Raw genomic sequence first — 18,244 nt, 5'->3', positions numbered from 1 at the left:
CACTGTTTTATTCTCCAATATATTAGTAGAATTAAAATGAAAGTTCAGATTGACAAACCCAAAATTACTCGCTCATTCAACATTACTTAAATTTGTTTACTGTGTTCTATTATAAAGAACTCCACTACCATCCTTCCAAAGCCTTATTCTAGTCCTAAAAAAATGTGACTAACCACCAACTGGAGATTTTTATGAAATTATAGCAGTGGTTCTCAACTTATTTATCATTGTGGGCCGCATATGTGGCCCACAATGTCTTACCTGGGCTGCAGGGGCCAGGTGGCAGGGCAGCAGCAGCAGCCCTGACCCCAGATCTGCGCAAGGCCAGCTGGCTGCCTGCCCCTGACCCCACAGGGCCAGCTGGCAGCCTCAACCTCAGACCCCAGCCATGCAGGGCTGGCCGGCAACCCTAACCCCGCCCGCCATGCTGCACCAGGCAGCCAGGAATCTGGACCCCCCCACCAAAAAAAAAAAAAAAAAAACCTGGCTGCAGCTGTGTTCTATTTGGGCCAAATGCAGCCCTTGGGCCGTTGACTGAGAACTGCTGAATTACAGATATACATATAACATGAGCACATGAATATTGTACAGTTAACTCACTCATCTTTGTTCTTGCACAGGTTTCACATTAATTTAATTTCTCTTGTGGTTGGACTGACCTACATGCTGGGTTTGTTTTCTCTGTCATGTTTAAAAAAAATGTTTTAAAAAGTTTTAGGGTCAAGTTTTGAGCTAGTCGAAGCATGGACAATCTCTCAAATCTATAAAAATGGCAGCACTTACGAAAACATTTATAAAGAAGGATGAAAGGGCTTCTGTTCTATTTGATGCGACCATATCACAAGTTGGTAGGTGACCATCTTAACTGCCCAACTCCCAAACTACACAGTAGCAAGAAACATTAAAAAACAGTATTATTTCATTAATACTTAGCCTCCAACTATGATCTTGAATCAAGTTTTTACCTGTTATCAGTAGCCTGTCCAGCTGTGGCTATCAAAGAGGAGGAACTGATGAAAACAAAATCATTGGCTGTTTTGTTATGACACTGCCACGTCTGGAAAATAACAGTACACAGTTAGGAAGTAGTCATGAAACAAAGCTAGCTTTTATACTAGCACGAAAGCTTATTTAAAAGATTAAAAAATACATTAAAGGTTGTTCTTCAATCAACTGAAGTGAAGAAATTCAGAGTTCAGACTGTAATACTATACTTAGTCTACCAATGGTCTTACATTCTTGACAAAAGTGTTTGACACCTCCCATGGTATTTGCTTTGCAATCAAAGATAACCAAATCATTTTAGATCTGATTTTGCATTCTCTCTCTTCAAATTAAGAAATATGGTTATGAATTGAGAACCTGTCTGCTAAATTTCAACCAAACAGAAACAAGACAAGTTTAGCTGAAAAAAATCCTAGTGGATTCTTAACTTTTCTGGTGCTGCCAGGAGACCACCTAGTACAAAGCAAATTTATGCACAGCAAGTTTACATTTTAGCTTACCAGATATGGTTTGGGTGTGCTTCCAGTAAGAGGGCAACACTTCCAGTTTGTCTGATACAAACATATATATCCATCAGCATCAACAATCCCGAACTGAAGAGAAAATTTATATGTATATTTTTAATACACAATATAATACACGTGTATGTATACTTTGCTAGGCGTATTTAAGATAGAGAAATTATATTGCTACCCCTTCAGTCCAGCAGATATTAAATAGCAACTTTATCTTCCCAGAAACACTTGCATTGTGTGCCTAGTCTAACTCTGGAAAGCAACTGCACCAGAACCAAACCCTGACGCAGCACGCCAACTAACGTGGATTACAGCACTTTCAATGCACATGATATTTCTACTATGTGTGTCATTGCTATGGAAAAGAAGCAGCAGCAACTAAAGCAGAAAAAGGATATTTTTGAATTGATGACTTCTGTTAATAGACATAAGGGCTTGTCTACACTGCCCTGCAGTTTGGAGTATGGGGCTGTGAATAGCATCTGGACTCTGCAGGTGCAAAGTGAAAGGTTCCTACTTTGCATTAACATAATCCTCTTTGAAAAGAATATGTTAATACAAACCAGGTATCTTAGTTTGAGCCTGCAGCATCCAAATGGGAGAGTTACAGTGCAGCATTTCGGTGCACACTGCTATTCACACCTCAGTAGCCTGAAAATGCGGGGCAGTGTAGGCTTAACTGTCTCTTAGAAGTTTTCTTTCACTATTCTTTGACTTAAGAAGTCTTACTGAAGCACAGTCCTCAGAACAGTTCTGGATAAATGGTGCTTATACTACAGCTTTTTAAAACAAATGATCAGATATATTCAAGTCCTATGTACCTGTATCCTGATATACCTTGGCATGTAAAATTTATGTTTTAGCTTTACAAATTTAATTTTTAAAACCGACACGGTTCTCACCAAAACATGTTCTAATTCTGCAATTACAAAGGGGGTTCCAGGGTATTTATTCTGGCTCATACTTCAAGCTGATATGCTGTCTGCCTCCCCCACCTCCTTTAAAAAAGTGTTTGAAAAGTAAATAGCAGAAAAGCAAGGCGTTTGAGAGTCATGCTGTCCAAGGAGTCCAGTATTTTAATGCATTATATTTGAATATAGTGTTATTTATTGACACAGTGAACCAACAAAGAATAGCTGTTTATACTGTTTTGCAAAAAGTCAGCCACGAAGTGGGTAGAGAGGATTTCTGTATAATACCTTATTTCCTTGGTGATTGAATCTCATTCGTGTTATCCTTGAGTTGCCACCAGAGCGGAAACATGTAATTTGTTGTGAATGGCCCCATTCAAACATTCTCACACTACCATCTTGAGCACCCGTCAAGTCTGTAATAGAATAATATATTTTAATAACTTTTTGTTCTACTATTTGAATAGAAAATCCAAGCTTCATCTAAGGGGAAAAAAGAATCTGATAAAGTTTCCTGTGGTCTTTTAGCAGTACCATAGTAATGCCTAGAGGTCACTAAGGCCCCAGTCTGTCTGCTCTTTTTTTGTTTTAGTGCGTATTGTAGGTGAAACAGGAATAAATTCCCAATTTGGTCTAAGAAAAATAGCTTCCGAAAGCCCATCCTTCCCCAACTTTTTAAAAAGAGTGATGGTTTCATTATATAGCAGGTGCACACAGCATATATGTTTTCTAAAATCTTTAATATACTTTTGCTGTTGTTATAAATTAGTAATACATATTGTGAAACAAGGATAGTTATGTAAGTATTGTAAAACAACAACGTCTGTTAATGCAATGAACTTACAATAAGGTAGAGTTGGATGGGAAGCCATTCTTCTGACATTATTAATAGCCTTCTTGATCAGCTGTTCAATATAAAAGATCAAAGATAGTTAAACTACACAATTAACTAAAAACCTATTGGATTAAATTAGTTAGGGGAAAAGACTGGTTTCCCTTTTTAAATTCCCACTGAAAACAAAGGCAATACCACTTTTAAAAATGTGCGTGAAAGTGAATGGAAACTTAAGTTTTTCCCAAGACTAATGCACATTTTAATTAACAGAATTTTTATAAACCCAGGTATATGTAAGCTTCTTGCTTCTTAGATTTAAAGATCTAAATATAAACCTTCCTTTGACTGCAACTTTACACCTCTTTTCTTGCCAATTCCTTTCTGATCCCATTACATTTATTGGAATATTCTTGAATAACGTAAGGTAAGCAAGAGAGGCAGAAGCATGTAAAAAAAGGAGGTAAACAAAGAAAAAAATACTAGGAGGGAATATATTTGCTTTTGTTTCTACTTAGTTGTTTTATAATGATTGGTTGAAAAAGAATTGGATAGTGTAATTTGTGGCCCTCCGCTGGAGAACAAGCAATATAGTTAGCTCCCGATTAAAAAAAAAAGGGAGATTTTCAAAAAGGCACCTGATGGATTTAGAAGCATAAACCCATTGACTTGTGCTCCTAAATAAACTACCATGCCATTTCAGTCCTTTGCCTCTGTGCCAAGTGATGTGCTGATGGGAGATCTTGCAGACTCCTGGAAATCCCTTGCTATACATTCTGCCATGAATGTGAAGGAAATGTTCACATTATTTCCCTGCCTCTGATGGAGTACACACCTCTCTGCTATCTTTTCTGGGGTTCATAAAATACTTCTGGAGGAGCACATTTTTAGCATTTGGTATGAACCAAATATCAAATTGCCAGGGTTTTTTTATTTAAAAAAAGGTGTCCTGAAAAAGGATACTCAGGATTGCCTCTCAACACACAAACTCCTGGTGCACAGGGATTGTCTCATATGGTGGAGATGAATGTTTGTTGGCGCTCAGCATTAAATTATTAGTAAGACATAATTGCTACCCGGTGTGATTGTGGATATCTGAATGTTTTAACTGGGTACACTGGCATCGATGTATTTCAGAAAAGCCAAACAGCCAAATGGAAGTCCACATATGATTGTTACTACCTATAGGACAGATGTCAACCAGTGTGCTTGGAGGTGAAAGACTACATGTCTTATTCTTGTAAGCCTGAAAGAGGTTATTAAACTAAACTTTCTGTAAAGACTGCATAACGTTGCAGCACTTACTAAAATGTAGATAATGATGACTTTATTGATACAGAATTAGGCTGCATGGCAATTTACAAGATAAAACATTGCCAGTTTATACCAGTTTGGTATATAGTTGTAAATACATGTGTTATCTGGTAATTTTTCAGTTGGCTTATGCATTTTCCCCATAAATCCTAGAATCTCTATGCCCCCCACCCCCAGTTTAATCCATGCACCCATCCCTCACAGTCTGCCATCCTGCAAAGTGAGATGGGCTAGACAGAACTATTTTTAGACCTTAGTGATACCAGTCCTACACAGACTGAAGCGATCGCTGTAGAATCACACACACACATACCCCATATAATAAGGCACTTTAAAGTACCGTATAAATTAGTAAACTATCTTGCCTGTTTCAAACTAAGGTCAGCCTGGAATAAAGAGGGCATAAATCAAAACCCCAAGATCTACTCTGAACTCCAGATCCAGACACTAACAGGCTACCTCAAAACCTTGGATCAAAACACTCCTGAAAGTAGGTGTTAAAAATCTTGATCCATATCCAAACTTATCCACATTTTAGAATGTTCAGGTTCAGTGTTGAGACGCCACTCAGAGACATTTAAGCTGCAGATTTTTATTTGAACCTGGATGTAGAGTTTTTGTTCAGGTCTCCCATTTCACTCTGAATATATGCTTCTTTCATCATTTGCATAGTCAAGCCATTTAATTACATGTGAACTAATACACTTTTTTGCCTAGTTAGTACATCTGAAATCAGTATAGTACATTAACCATCAGCATTCTGAGGAAGTGGATGAGGGAGATGCAGAAGTATGCCCCGTTTTCAGGAATGGGAAATTCCAGCTTCTGCCATTATTACATAAGAACTGCACTTCACTCGCTGTGCAAGCGTAATTCAGTAACTACGAAAGGCACACAAACCTTAAAGCACTAGAGATATTAAAATGTTATTCTCTAACAAGCGACTTACCACAGATGCACCTCTCCCAGTCTGTGTACTACCAAGCCAAGGCATGTTGATAGGAGTGCCAGGATTGCTGTGTGTATAAGGTGTAGTTCCCTGAACATTTGCCAGGTCATCATGAGCATGTATAACCAAGAAGTCATCAGACCTATAAATGCAACATTAGTAACCAGAGGGATGATAAGACAGATTTTTGAAATAAAGCATTGAATTGCTATGGATTAGTTAGTTGAACTATAACCAAATTGCAAGAGGTACTCAAATAAAAATGAAATAAATATACCCTCTAGCCTCCACTTCTGCGTCATCATCAACCCAGGTGTAGATTTGTGTGGCTAGAATCCCAGAAACATCGAGTTCTTGAATGTCATGGCTGGAAGCTATTGCAATGCAGTTCCTGTTTGCCTGAAAAACAGTTACAAAAGAAAGAATTTAAAAACAACAGTTTCCCAGAATGGACCTTTAATTTTACTGTTGTCCTTTTGCTGGTACAATCATTTGAAGACAAGCATCTAGCTAGTCGATTTGCAGGTGCACACCTTTGTGCGTGCATATTGTACAGGTGTCTACATTCTATTGGGTCTACAACTGTGTAGGAAAAGTTGCAGTGATGGAGCTGAAATCTCTTTGAAGGTTTGTCCCCTTATGCTTGCCAGGCAAAGGTACACATGCATGTGACTGGTTTCAGAGTAACAGCTGTGTTAGTCTGTCTTCGCAAAAAGAAAAGGAGTACTTATGGCACCTTAGAGACTAACCAATTTATTTGAGCATGAGCTTCCGTGAGCTACAGCTCACTTCATCGGATGCATACCGTGGAAACTGCAGAAGACATTATATACACACAGAGACCATGGAACAATACCTCCTCCCACCCCACTGATGGGCTATTACCAGCAGGAGAGTGAGTTTGTGTGTGGAGGGGCGGAGGGTGAGAAAACCTGGATTTGTGCTGGAAATGGCCCAACTTGATGATCACTTTAGATAAGCTATTACCAGCAGGACAGTGGGGTGAGAGGAGGTATTGTTTCATGGTCTCTGTGTGTATATAATGTCTTCTGCAGTTTCCACGGTATGCATCCGATGAAGTGAGCTGTAGCTCAGGAAAGCTCATGCTCAAATAAATTGGTTAGTCTCTAAGGTGCCACAAGTACTCCTTCTCTATTCATGTGACTGTATTTATAAGCCCCTTCCTCCTAGGAAGCTTGAGTTCCTTCTTACCGGTCTCCTTGGGGGAAGGCTAAATAGGTTACTGTTTAAGTTCTTATACAACAACATTTCTATCTCAGTGCCTTGCAGATGTATCTGAGTGAACACAAAAGCGCTCTCACATTCTCTCTTTCACCCCCTTCTCACTATACAGTAGAGCACTGTTCTTCAATTGACAGCCTGTGGCCCAGATCCAGCCCATGAGGACCATCCATTTCACCCATCACCGAACATTAGCTGTCCCTTCATGCCTCTTGGGAAGCAGCAGCCAGAGCTGCTCAGGAAGCAGCAGAGGTCTCCCCCTCTCCCCTCAGAAACAGAGGAGGCTGCAGCCTTTTCTTACTGGGAAAGCGGGAGGAGCAGAAAGAGCCCTACAGCTCAGAGCAACTCCATTTTCCTTCCGCCCACCTCTCCTGTGAGCAGAGATGGCTTGTCCATTCCTCCCCCTTCCCTCCCTGTAAAACCCAACCTGGGGAGGAGAGTGAAGAACTCCTGCAATTGGCACCCCACCTTGAAGGGAGAGAGGGACCCCACTGCAGTCCTCCTGGCCTGGTAAAGGAGAGGTGAAGAACCTCAGTAGAAGCAGAAGTGAGGCTGTAGAAGCCAGAGTTTATCCAGGGTTGGGCGCTTGGTGGGTTGTGCAGATGGGGACTGGGGGCTGAATTGATGGAAGCTGAGACGATGCACTTCCGTTTCTTTTCTCGCTGTTTACTGTCATGCCATGTATTTAATTTAGAAACTTTTCATTTATGTTTAAACATATTGGAACTAGACTGTTAATACATTTCCACTTGCAGAGGTACACTTTTAATCAGGCACTTAATCAGAAGCTTATGCAACATAAAAGCACATCAATTATTGATTGCTTCATTAGTTTACACACATCATGCAGTCAAGTTTTTTTTTTGGGGGGGGGCAAGGGAGAAGAAAAGATGGTGAAAGCAAGTGTCAAAATGTCAGGAAATAAGAAAGGAAAATTAGATGTTCATTTATTTCTCATGAGTTTAACTTCTAATATTAATTTAAAAGTTTTAACAGAATATTAATAGCATGCTGTTTTTCTAGCATTACAGTGTATTAGTATAGTTATTTGCAAGACTTCATTGAGTATGGTCTACTGGCATGCTTAAGCTTTTATTTTGTAATTAATAAATACAGTCTAGCACACCACTCTTGAAAGGTTGTGATCCTTGGTCAGTGGCAGGTTCACTGGAGAGCAAACACCCTGAGAGCCCTTTGGCCTGCCAAAATTTGGACATTGTGTTCTTTAACCCCCCCAGAAAATGTAGTTGAATACCGCTGCAGAAGAGAGTTAGGTGGTTAGACCAAAAGAAGACCATCCTTCCCCCACTATAACTCCTCCCTTCCTCTTGCCTGATGGGGGATGTTGCTGCTGAGGGTGAGTGGAAAAGTAAAGCACCCATCTCTTCCTCTCTCCAACTGCTGCTCCTCTGTGCTAGCGACTAGGAGCAGCAAAGAGGGCAGTTTAGAAAGTGATTCCTCTGGGCGAACGAGGAGCAACAGGAGCAACTACATGACTCTTGGGCTGAATTTGTTGGGGTGGGCTGTTTACTGAGCCTAGAAGCCTGCCAGGCACAGCTGACAGCTTCCTAACAAGGCTCTAGCCTGCTATCCTTTGATCATTAATCCCTTTTTGATTCCTTTGTTGGGAGGCAGGATTAGTTTAGGGAGAACAGAGGTTTAAAAAGCCAACTTATAAACGACCAGAGGAGGTAGCAAACAGGAGCAGCAAACTAGGAAATTTTGTGGGGAAACTTGGAGAGGGAGCATGAGAGCCAGCTACACCTAACAAACGTTCTCTAAGCTTTGGTCAACAACACCCCTGTCAAAACACACACACAAATTAGAGGAATGGGCCAAAAGAAATATGAAGAGGTTCAACAAAGACAAGTCCTGCACTTAGGAAGGAAGAATCCCATGCACTGCTACAGACTAGGGACCAAGTGGCTAGGCAGCAATTCTGCAGAAAAGGACCTAGGGGTTACGGTGGACGAGAAGCTGCATATGAGTCAGCAATGTGCCCTTGTTGCCAAGAAGGCTAACTGCATTTTGGGCTGTATAAGTAGGAGCATTGCCAGCAGATTGAGGGACTGATCATTCCCCTCTATTTGGCATTGGTGAGGTCTCATCTGGAGTATTGTGTCCAGTTTTGGGCCTCTCACTCCAATTTTTCCACATCCTTCTTGTAAAGAGTCCAGAGGAAGGCAACAAAAATTATTAGGGGGGCTGGAGCACGACTTATGAGGAGAGCTGAGGGAACTGGGATTGTTTAGTCTACAGAAGAGACGAATGAGGGGGGATTTGATAGCTGCTTTCAACTACCTGAAAGGGGGTTCCAAAGAGGATGGATCTAGACTGTTCTCAGTGATAGCAGATGACAGAACAAGGAGTAATGGTCTCAAGTTGCAGTGGGGGCGGTTTAGGTTGGATATTAGGAAAAACTTTTTCACTAGGAGGGTGGTGAAGCACTGGAATGGGTTACCTAGGGAGCTGGTGGAATCTCCTTCCTTAGAGGTTTTTAAGGTCAGGCTTGACAAAGCCCTGGCTGGGATGATTTAGTTGGGGATTAAGTCCTGCTCTGAGCAGGGGGTTACCTAGATGACCTCCTGAGGTCCCTTCCAACCCTGATATTCTATGATCATTGGAAGAGTAGAAATAATGCAGGCAGAAGTCCAGCAGCAGAGTGTGGGCTATCCAGTTTATTGCACTGAATGAAGTGTGTAAGATTATCTGTCTTGTGGCCTGGTGGCATATCTGTGCATTCGATGCAAGCAACTCATGGCCCTCAGAGACCAAGTATGGGCTCCTGAGATTAGAGTGGCTGAACTGAAGGAGCTAAGGGAGAGAGTTACACAGATGCGATTTTCAGAGACATGGTAGAGCAGTCCCATCCCTAAGGAAAGGGATAGATAATAAAACAGAAAATATCATAATGCCACTATATAAATGCATAGTAGGCCCACACCTTGAATACTGTATGCAGTTCTGGTTGCCCCGTCTCAAAAGAGATACATTAGTATTGGAAAAAGTACAGAGAAGGGCAACAAAAATGATTAAGGGTATGGAACAGCTTCCATATGAAGAGAAGTTAGAAAGACAGACTGTTCGGCTTGGAAAAGAGATGACTGAGGGGTGAGTCTACAACATCGTGAATAGTGTGGAGAAAGGGAATAAAAGTGTTATTTACACCTTCACACAACACATGAACCAAGGGTCACTCAACGAAATTAACAGGCAGCAAGTTTAAAACAACCAAAAAGTAAGTACTTCTTCACAGAGTCACCTGTGGAACTCATTGCCAGAGGATGTGGGGGAAGCCAAACAAGTGGCCAATCCCAGGTGCTTCATAGGGAATGAACAGAACAGGTAATCATGAAGTGATCCATCCCCTGTTGCCCATTCCCAGATTCTGGCAAACAGAGGCTAGCGACACCAAATTGCCCTGTTCTGTTAATTCCCTCTGAAGCATCTGGCACCAGCTATGGTCGGAAGGCAGGATACTGAGCTAGCTGGACCATTAATCCGACCCAGTATGGCCGTTCTTATGTTCTGTTCAGTAAGACATGAAGAACAGGAGTGGGAGCACTGAGTGCAGCAAGGAAGGGAGCTGCTGCAAGTTTAACCTCTAGTGACAGGGGAGGAGGACAGAGGAAGGAACACTGGGACAGTTCAAGCCATATTCAGACTGCTGGCAAGTGTGACATATTCTTACACAGTAAGAGTACTATCTATAAGAATAGTCTGAAGCATAATGTCCAGTCTATTTTAACACGCAAAATGACCTTTTCTTTATACTCACTTTATTGACTGCAAAAGCAGTAATGATGTCAGATTCCTTATGAATAATTCTTGCTTTACCTCCTGGATATCCCAGATTTGCTTCTATCTGTATTTAGGAAATAAAATCCATATTTCTGTAAGTACAAGCCTTTGTTCAACTTTTAATTCATATTGCAAACATAAAGGCGAAATACTAGACCATATCTGATTATTACATAAATGTCTCAATGGCAAACATAATGTGGTATATGCTAAGTAGGATCCTTAATTGAGTCTACTCGGAAAACTAAAATGTTAGAAGTATTAACAGGTTTGGCTTCTTTTTTATTCTATCAAGCTTGCCATATTGGGGGATTCTACAAGTTCTCATCTCAATCACACTTTTGTACCCCATTATCCTCCTTGAAATGCTAGAGAGGGATGTGGACTGCACACGTATATAAGGATGTTGATGAGAAAAAACATCAGGCACTTTATTATGTTTACACTTGATTTTTTACGAAGGAAGGATCACAAGAGATCCATAAGGGACTTGTGAATATTTGCTGCAACTTACTTCTTTGTATGTCAGCACTGAAGTAGATGAGATCAGCCAAGGGACGTGCAGATAAATAATTTGAAATTCTTGTCTTATTTTGCCCACCTGCCATCCATTCAATGATACAAATCTGCTGGGCCGTCCTGCACTTTTTCACATTTCAAAAATACACAAATTGAAGCAGCCGATAGAAAAGATTTAGCTTTGGAATGAGGATTTTTCTATCTAAGGTAGCGTTTGACTCTTTTGACTGATCTGCATTCAATTCTAAAGCAGAAATCATTTTACAAAGTATTTTAGCTATTTGTCAGGGCAGTACAAGATTCCAAAGAGGAACCTGCGACTGCACTGATAAAACTGAGAAATTCCCAGGGGAACAAAACCATTACCACTATAATGAGATCATGAAGTGCTACAAAACATCAATGAGGACACAGAAATTAGGACATGTATTGCAAACTTGAATTTGGTAAGTGCTCCAAAATATAACAAGTGCAAGGTTCCAGAACTGCTGTTTTCTGGCTTCTCTATCTCAGTTTACTGAATCTGAAGTCTTCGCCAGTCTTAAAGGCCCAGAGGCCTCATTCAGCACTGGGACTCCATTGTACTAGTCCCTGTTTAAACAAATGCAGAGATGTGGTCCCTAGTACCATGTGGTATCCAGCTCCTTGGAACAGTGTATGTAGAAGCTTCCCTGCTCCTTTACTCTCATAAATCCTAAACTTTCAAGAGTATTTTATTGTTTTAATTAGCTGTTTTTTTTTCCAGAGTCTGCTTTTCTTTGCTTCTCGTCTTCTTCCACTGTTATTGTTAAGTGTGACACAGTTAACCAGATACTAAGTTTAGGATTTTCATATACACTGCAGTAAAAACAGTCTGCATGTTCCTTTCCTACTGTTTACTAAGAAGATACTTGCATTGCTTATGTTACACCTGTAGTTATATTTTAAATATTTGGTACAGTATATGTTTGGAAGACATAAGATGCCACCTTGAGTTTGGTCATTTTGCAGAGGTCACTTTTTAAATAAAGCTAAAACAGCCTTGAAGGTATGAAAAAAAAATCTGTTATTCAATTCTTACTGAAATACACAAAACAGAGTTATCTTAATTAGAAAAAATCCACATGAAAGGTTTATTCTTGATGTGCTCCCAATCATGAATTTAAAAGCATGATGAAAGGGCTGGTTCAGTGACCTAGTGGTAATACACTGCACTACTACAGTGCAGTGGAGATTAGAATCTAAAACCCATTTGATGATCCATGTAGAAGTTAGCTAATATTCTGTCAGAAAGTGTACTTCATGCTGTTACCAGGGTGCATTCCACTGGCTCAGTGGGTGATAAATAGCACACTTTCCACAGATCCATATATTTTTAAGATGAGATGGAACCATTATGATAATCTAATGTGACCTTCTGCGCAACACAGGCCACAGATCTTTCTGAATGAAGCCCAAAATTTCTGGTTGAGTGACAATATAGCCTTTAAATACAGTCACCCAATTTTAATTTAAGGAACATGCTGCCAAAGCAGGAACCCAATGGTACAAAAGAGGCAGAGATCCCACCAAAAGGCCTATAATCCTGGTAAGGAAGGAGTGATCCTAGGGAGCATGCAATGCTGCTTTCAGGGTTGAAACAATGCACTTCAATGTCTTGAAGTGACCAGGTCTTCTACCTCGATTCCTGAATCTTAGGCATGCTATGTTATGGTAAGCAAATTATAGAAGAATTGTGAGAGGTTAAGTAGCTTTTAGTGAAATGCAGCTCACCTGTGAAAATATATAAAAATGTCTAAAACAGGCGTTTTTAATGGCTGGAAACAAAATAAAGTTTTATTGCTAATAAATTGGAATTAAGCACGAGTTGAATGGAATTCTTATCTGTATCAACAATCAAAAAATTCATAATCGACAATCCTCAAATCCACATTGTGAAGTATTGTAGTTATTAAGTGCAAAAATTGTGCTAAGTTACTATCTCATGAGGGACTGAGGCACAAAATAGCATATTCTGCTTTTATGGGACAATATACTAATGCAATACTTACCTTTCTCACATGGCTGTTCAATCAACCGTTTTTAAAGTGCTTACAAACAACTTTAAGTGTCATGTATGTGCAAAATATTTTCACAGAATTAGTATTTAGCAAATTATTAATCCATATACTAATTCTGTTATGCATTCTAACTCAAGTTTCAATGCAGCTGTAAGGACACGGAGAATTTATTTTAGAATCAGTCTTGATTTGCAGAACTACATCCTATACAATATTACTGATGTAACTGCCAGACTTCTTGCAAAGTTAAGCTCACCACACTGCGCACAGTTGTAAACAGGTTAACAAAGATGAATATCAGTTTAATGATTGTAGACAGTAGGTGTTTCCGAGTGAAAGAATAAGTCTAATTTCATTTGAAAATTATCATTGTGTACCTTATTGAAGATAGGGTCCTCCAACATTGTATTTCTGATGGTTTCACTGTGGTCCTCTAATGACTTCACCAAGAAAGAACAATCACAGGAAAAAGAGTAAAGATGAGATATAACATACAAGGTACTGAGGAAATCCTTACTCCTATGTTAATCTTTCCAACACACAACAAAATTAAAAAAACACTCCACACTGAATTGCACAGATACTTACATAAAAATATTTTGTTCAGCATTTACAGTCTAATTCTCAAATTTTCTTCCTAATCTACACAGTTGCTGAAAAAATGACTTTTAAGGTTATATTCTATAGTGTATCACAGTGTTTCATCTACTTTAGTAGTCAACTTCTGTGTAAAACTTAGAACTTACCAGTATGACACACTGATGGTGAATGTACTAGCAATGACAGCAGGAAATCCCACAGTAGTCAAAGTAAAGTCATAGCTAGCAGTTCTAAACTACCTATATTGCTTCACAAGCACTTAAGGCACACATCAAGTGCAGCATAACAACAGAGCTGCATTAATTAAATTAAGAATTTTTGTCACACATTAGATATCTGTCCCTCCTCCATCTCCCTCTATTCCTACACTGCCATTATCCTCCTAACAGCTGAGGAGAACAGGTTCGGACTTACTCAGGAATGTGACAAAACTGCACCATGTTTTAGTCATAGTGGAAAACTCAAAATGTTACAACAGACTTTCAATTTCAGCTCATCAGGAAGAAACAAGCTTGTAGTCAAAGTCCAGATCTACCATGCTGCCTCAAAACTATTTCATACCAGTAAGAATACTTAAATACTGCTAACATCCTGTACATAAATGACTACTCTTTCACATAAACACACATACATGTTATTTAAACTTTATCTTTTAGAGAGTACTGAAGAATGCAATCACTCCACATTTAGTGAAAATTCATGTACACTAGAATTCCTGTTCACCTGACAACTATCTTGATTGTCCTACAGATGTTCCCTTGCTCTGATCATATCCTCCTGTCTGATTCTCTGAGACAGCAGTATCTCTCTGACACTAGTCGTGTCTGGTACCACTGCCTCATGTCAATAACTGACATGAAGTATACATTCCAGAGAGTCAGCCCAAATGGAGCATGTGGCCTAGAAAACCAGGGTGTGGATAGAGAACCTTATTCAAGTAGTATCACTTGCACTGTAAATGGGAGCTGAGTTTATTTTGATGTTTTTTCAAAACTATAAGGTAAGGAGGTAGGATTCAGTAGGCAATCATGGGATGCACAAGATAAACTGGTAGGGACAGACTCAATTTTGAAGGTTACGACTGATTAGGTTGCAAATTGGAATCTTTTGGGTGTATAAATATATATATATTTTTTAAACAAACTGTCAGCCTTTGAGGTAACTCTTATTACCAACAATGCAAGGCTTTTCATACAATTCAAAAGGTAGCCATTTACTTTTTGTTTCGAGTGGCACTGTGGGACTTATATCAAGGTAACACCCAAAATGCAGCAAATTTTTCAGCCCACGAGATTTGGTATCTAGGGACAGCCCCCAAACACCAACCCTGTTATCCACAAATTTGTGCTCTAGAAAGCAAGTAAGCCAGCTTTCATATGTTTTACCTTAAATCCAGGCTCTTACTTAACATAATTTTATGTACTATACAGACCTCATTTAGGCATCTTTTCTTTGTAAATATATTTCTGATGAAGGTTTCCTGGACTTCCTCTTGTTTAACTAGGTACTGCCAAAGCCTCTTCACAGACTGTGCAACATGACTGTTAGATCTATAGATAAAATTAAAATAAGTATGTGTTTATTTATGCTGGTAATCACAAGAGATTCAAATTATTATTAGCATACAACTCATACCAAATAAAATGCTGTAAAAGGAAATGTTCAGGTTGTGACGAACTGAAAATGTGGAAATCCAGAATTGAGTCAGCCACAGCTATCGTTTCCTGTGTCAATTAGCGAAGTACAAATAATTATATATTTAACAATTAACAGAGTGCCCAAGATTGCAGTATAAATGGCACAGTATATTATGATACACAATATACTTTTCTGAGACCTCTGAAAACACCTAGCCACAGTTAGACTCCAACTTCAAATTTACAGCTTACATTTTGAAGTTTCTTTAATGCTTTGCTGAGTTCCTTGCCCTGATAGGGGGAGGAAATTTAAGTTATTAACCAATATGCTAGGAGCAGATAAGCATAGATAATACCGACAAATACTGAAAGTGAAAACATAGCTGTACGGGGATAATGATGCATAGGAATTACTCCTTATCACAGCAGTGGCTTAGAATAATTTTGTTTTCCCCAAGAAACTAAACTATGTTTAAGGTAAACGGTAAAGAAACAAAACAATAAAAATACCCTCCAAATTTTATTCCCACCAATTTTTTTAAAAAAATTACTATTTAACCTTAAGAACATCAAGGGGTATCAGAAATTGGTTTTCTTGTTTGTACTTGAGGATCATCCAGAAGACTGACAAACTCAAGTGCAAAAGTAACATCAAAACAGGCAAACCTGAGCTCACCCCTCACTTGAAAGGGAGGACTTCTTGTATCTTTCACAAAGCCCTTTTCTCCGAATAGTTCGTCAAGATTTTGAGTTAAACAGGTTTTAAAGAAACAGAATAGTAGCGAACCTCAGATGAATATGCTGTAAGTACCCCAACACTGTGGAAATCTTTGGAAAGGTGGCTAGGTACCCCAACACTGTGGAAATCTTTGGAAAGGTGGCTAGGTTGACCATGAAGGAGTCAAGAGCACAGCCAACTACTGGATACTCAAGGGTGAGAGGAGGGAGGGAATAGAGATGTGTGTACAGTATATCATTCAAAATATTTTTTTTAAAATCAAGTAAACGAGACAACTAAGATTACAGTTGTTAGGAACTACCAGTTTACAATGGAAAAGAAGTGCACTTAACTGCTGGCTGTGGAGCTCATGCAGATGCCATTGGGAGAAAAGGAACATATGGTTACATAAATGTGTGGTGTTGATATCCAATTTAAAAAACTGAGTTACAAATTACTTGCTGATACCACAATGTTTTCGGTTGCATGATGAAATATTATGAGCCCACAGTCAATGCAGGGAAAAAAAGTTACTGAAGTGAGCTGTAGCTCACAAAAGCTTATGCTCAAATAAATTTGTTAGTCTCTAAGTGCCACAAGTACTCCTTTTCTTTTTACTGTTGCTTTTGTTGTAACTAGGAGAGAGAGAGGGGGAACTTCTTTTATGACAATGTTCGTTTAGACCTTGCCCTGGTCTCCTTAACACCACAATGCTTCCTCAGAAGGTAGATCAAAGACCTGTCACACTTTTTTTTTTTAAATTAACAAATGGTCAGCTATTGAAATGAATAAGGATCCTTACTCTGACTGTGGCAAATATAGGTTTGCCCCCACTTAAACAGTAAATTGACTTTTGGCATTGGGCTTTGCGAACTTCAAAAATGTGATTTCTTTCTCCACATCTGACTACCTTCATTGCTTAGGGCCAAAGTTTCAGAAATCTACACACACATGTTAAATTGCACACATTTGAGCGTACAGTTATAACTGAGAGAAAGTATGGCACATGCACACATGCCAGGCATGCATCTACCTGGACATATGCACTAAATCTGTGCTACTTGCATATACAAGCAAACATTTCTGAAATTATGGCCCTTCACTTCCTTACCAAGGAAAACTAATTAAAATGTTCAGAAGATGTATATTAACACATTTTTTAAAAGTCACATGCTCACTTGAAAGGAGTGTTTGTAGGTTCAAGCAAAGCTTTGTGGCGAAGGAGCGCAGGACCTGCCAATAATGCATCCTCAGAAATATGAGCAGAAATTAAATTCTGAGGTGGGCCACCATGTATCTCAAGTCGCCGGAGAAGAACTTGCTCCCAGCGCTGAAATGTCTTCAGAATGGCATGGCACAGCGGGGAGCTAACTGGAAGCTCTACAAGGACAAATCAAACAAAATAACTATTTTATGTCTGCTAGAATCTTCATGAGAATCACTTCACTGTCAAGTGTTTCAAATACTTTAATCTAACGTACATCTGTTTATTATACACATGCACACTTTTAAAAAAAATTCATTTATGAACAAGTGGTCAGGGTGTAGAGCATTGTATTGCTTTTTGCTGGCAGAAGAGCTAGATATGGGAGGAGGGCCCAAGCATCTAGGCCAGTGTATGTATAGCACCAGAGATATACTTTGACCTACAAAAGGAAAGAACATGGTTCATTAATTAACTTGGGGAAGGAAAGCACATGGTTCATTAACTAACTCGGGGTAGTGAAAAACATTTATATACAGCTATTGACAACTTCCTTAAATGATTAAGAGGTAAACAAAACTGCTAGAAATTGGAACCAAAATATATAAGTACTAATACTTCGTGGAAAAAACCTCAGTATTTAAAGTGTACCAATGTTACTATAGTAATAGTGTCAGGATAAATAAATCCAAAACAAGTTATTTACAACACACTGCTGAATGCAGAAGAAGCTAAACGGCTGATTAGTATTTATTATGCAGTTAAGTTACTGAATTCATTGTCGGATTATTGAATATGGAAAGACATCTCCATTACTGCACTGTTACCTGAAAGATCATGCCCAGCCAAGGGGTAGAAATTCTTCAACCTATGAAGCACCAACTGAACCATAGCCAATCGCATCAGTGACCAGCTAACAACAAGAAAATATGCATGAGTCATTGATTGACCTCTGCCA

At 39.3% G+C, this 18,244-nt stretch overlaps 1 protein-coding gene across 6 annotated transcripts in view; it reads right to left on the bottom strand.

Moving 5' to 3' along the window:
- DMXL1 (Dmx like 1) overlaps positions 1 to 18,244 on the bottom strand; it is a 146,007-nt gene that overhangs the window by 11,675 nt on the left and 116,088 nt on the right. For 4 of the 6 annotated variants that reach the window (XM_073344772.2, XM_073344775.2, XM_073344773.2 and 1 more), the window contains 11 exons: positions 18,114 to 18,199; positions 17,261 to 17,462; positions 15,160 to 15,277; positions 13,505 to 13,567; positions 10,547 to 10,633; positions 5,804 to 5,925; positions 5,527 to 5,668; positions 3,276 to 3,336; positions 2,720 to 2,847; positions 1,506 to 1,598; positions 966 to 1,057 (listed from right to left, as the gene is read on the bottom strand). In XM_073344772.2, the coding sequence (XP_073200873.2) occupies positions 966 to 1,057; positions 1,506 to 1,598; positions 2,720 to 2,847; positions 3,276 to 3,336; positions 5,527 to 5,668; positions 5,804 to 5,925; positions 10,547 to 10,633; positions 13,505 to 13,567; positions 15,160 to 15,277; positions 17,261 to 17,462; positions 18,114 to 18,199 (1,194 nt within the window). Of the gene's footprint in view, positions 1 to 965; positions 1,058 to 1,505; positions 1,599 to 2,719; positions 2,848 to 3,275; positions 3,337 to 5,526; positions 5,669 to 5,803; positions 5,926 to 10,546; positions 10,634 to 11,083; positions 11,214 to 13,504; positions 13,568 to 15,159; positions 15,278 to 17,260; positions 17,463 to 18,113; positions 18,200 to 18,244 lie in introns of those variants that run through there. The other 2 variants (XR_012159032.2, XM_073344776.2) reach the window with 2 other exon arrangements.

The sequence above is a fragment of the Lepidochelys kempii genome, chromosome 5 (assembly GCF_965140285.1).
Source record: "Lepidochelys kempii isolate rLepKem1 chromosome 5, rLepKem1.hap1, whole genome shotgun sequence".
NCBI lineage: Eukaryota > Metazoa > Chordata > Testudines > Cheloniidae > Lepidochelys > Lepidochelys kempii.
The sequence above is the reverse complement of the archived record's forward strand: the minus strand, read 5'-3'. Positions and strand labels throughout refer to the sequence as shown.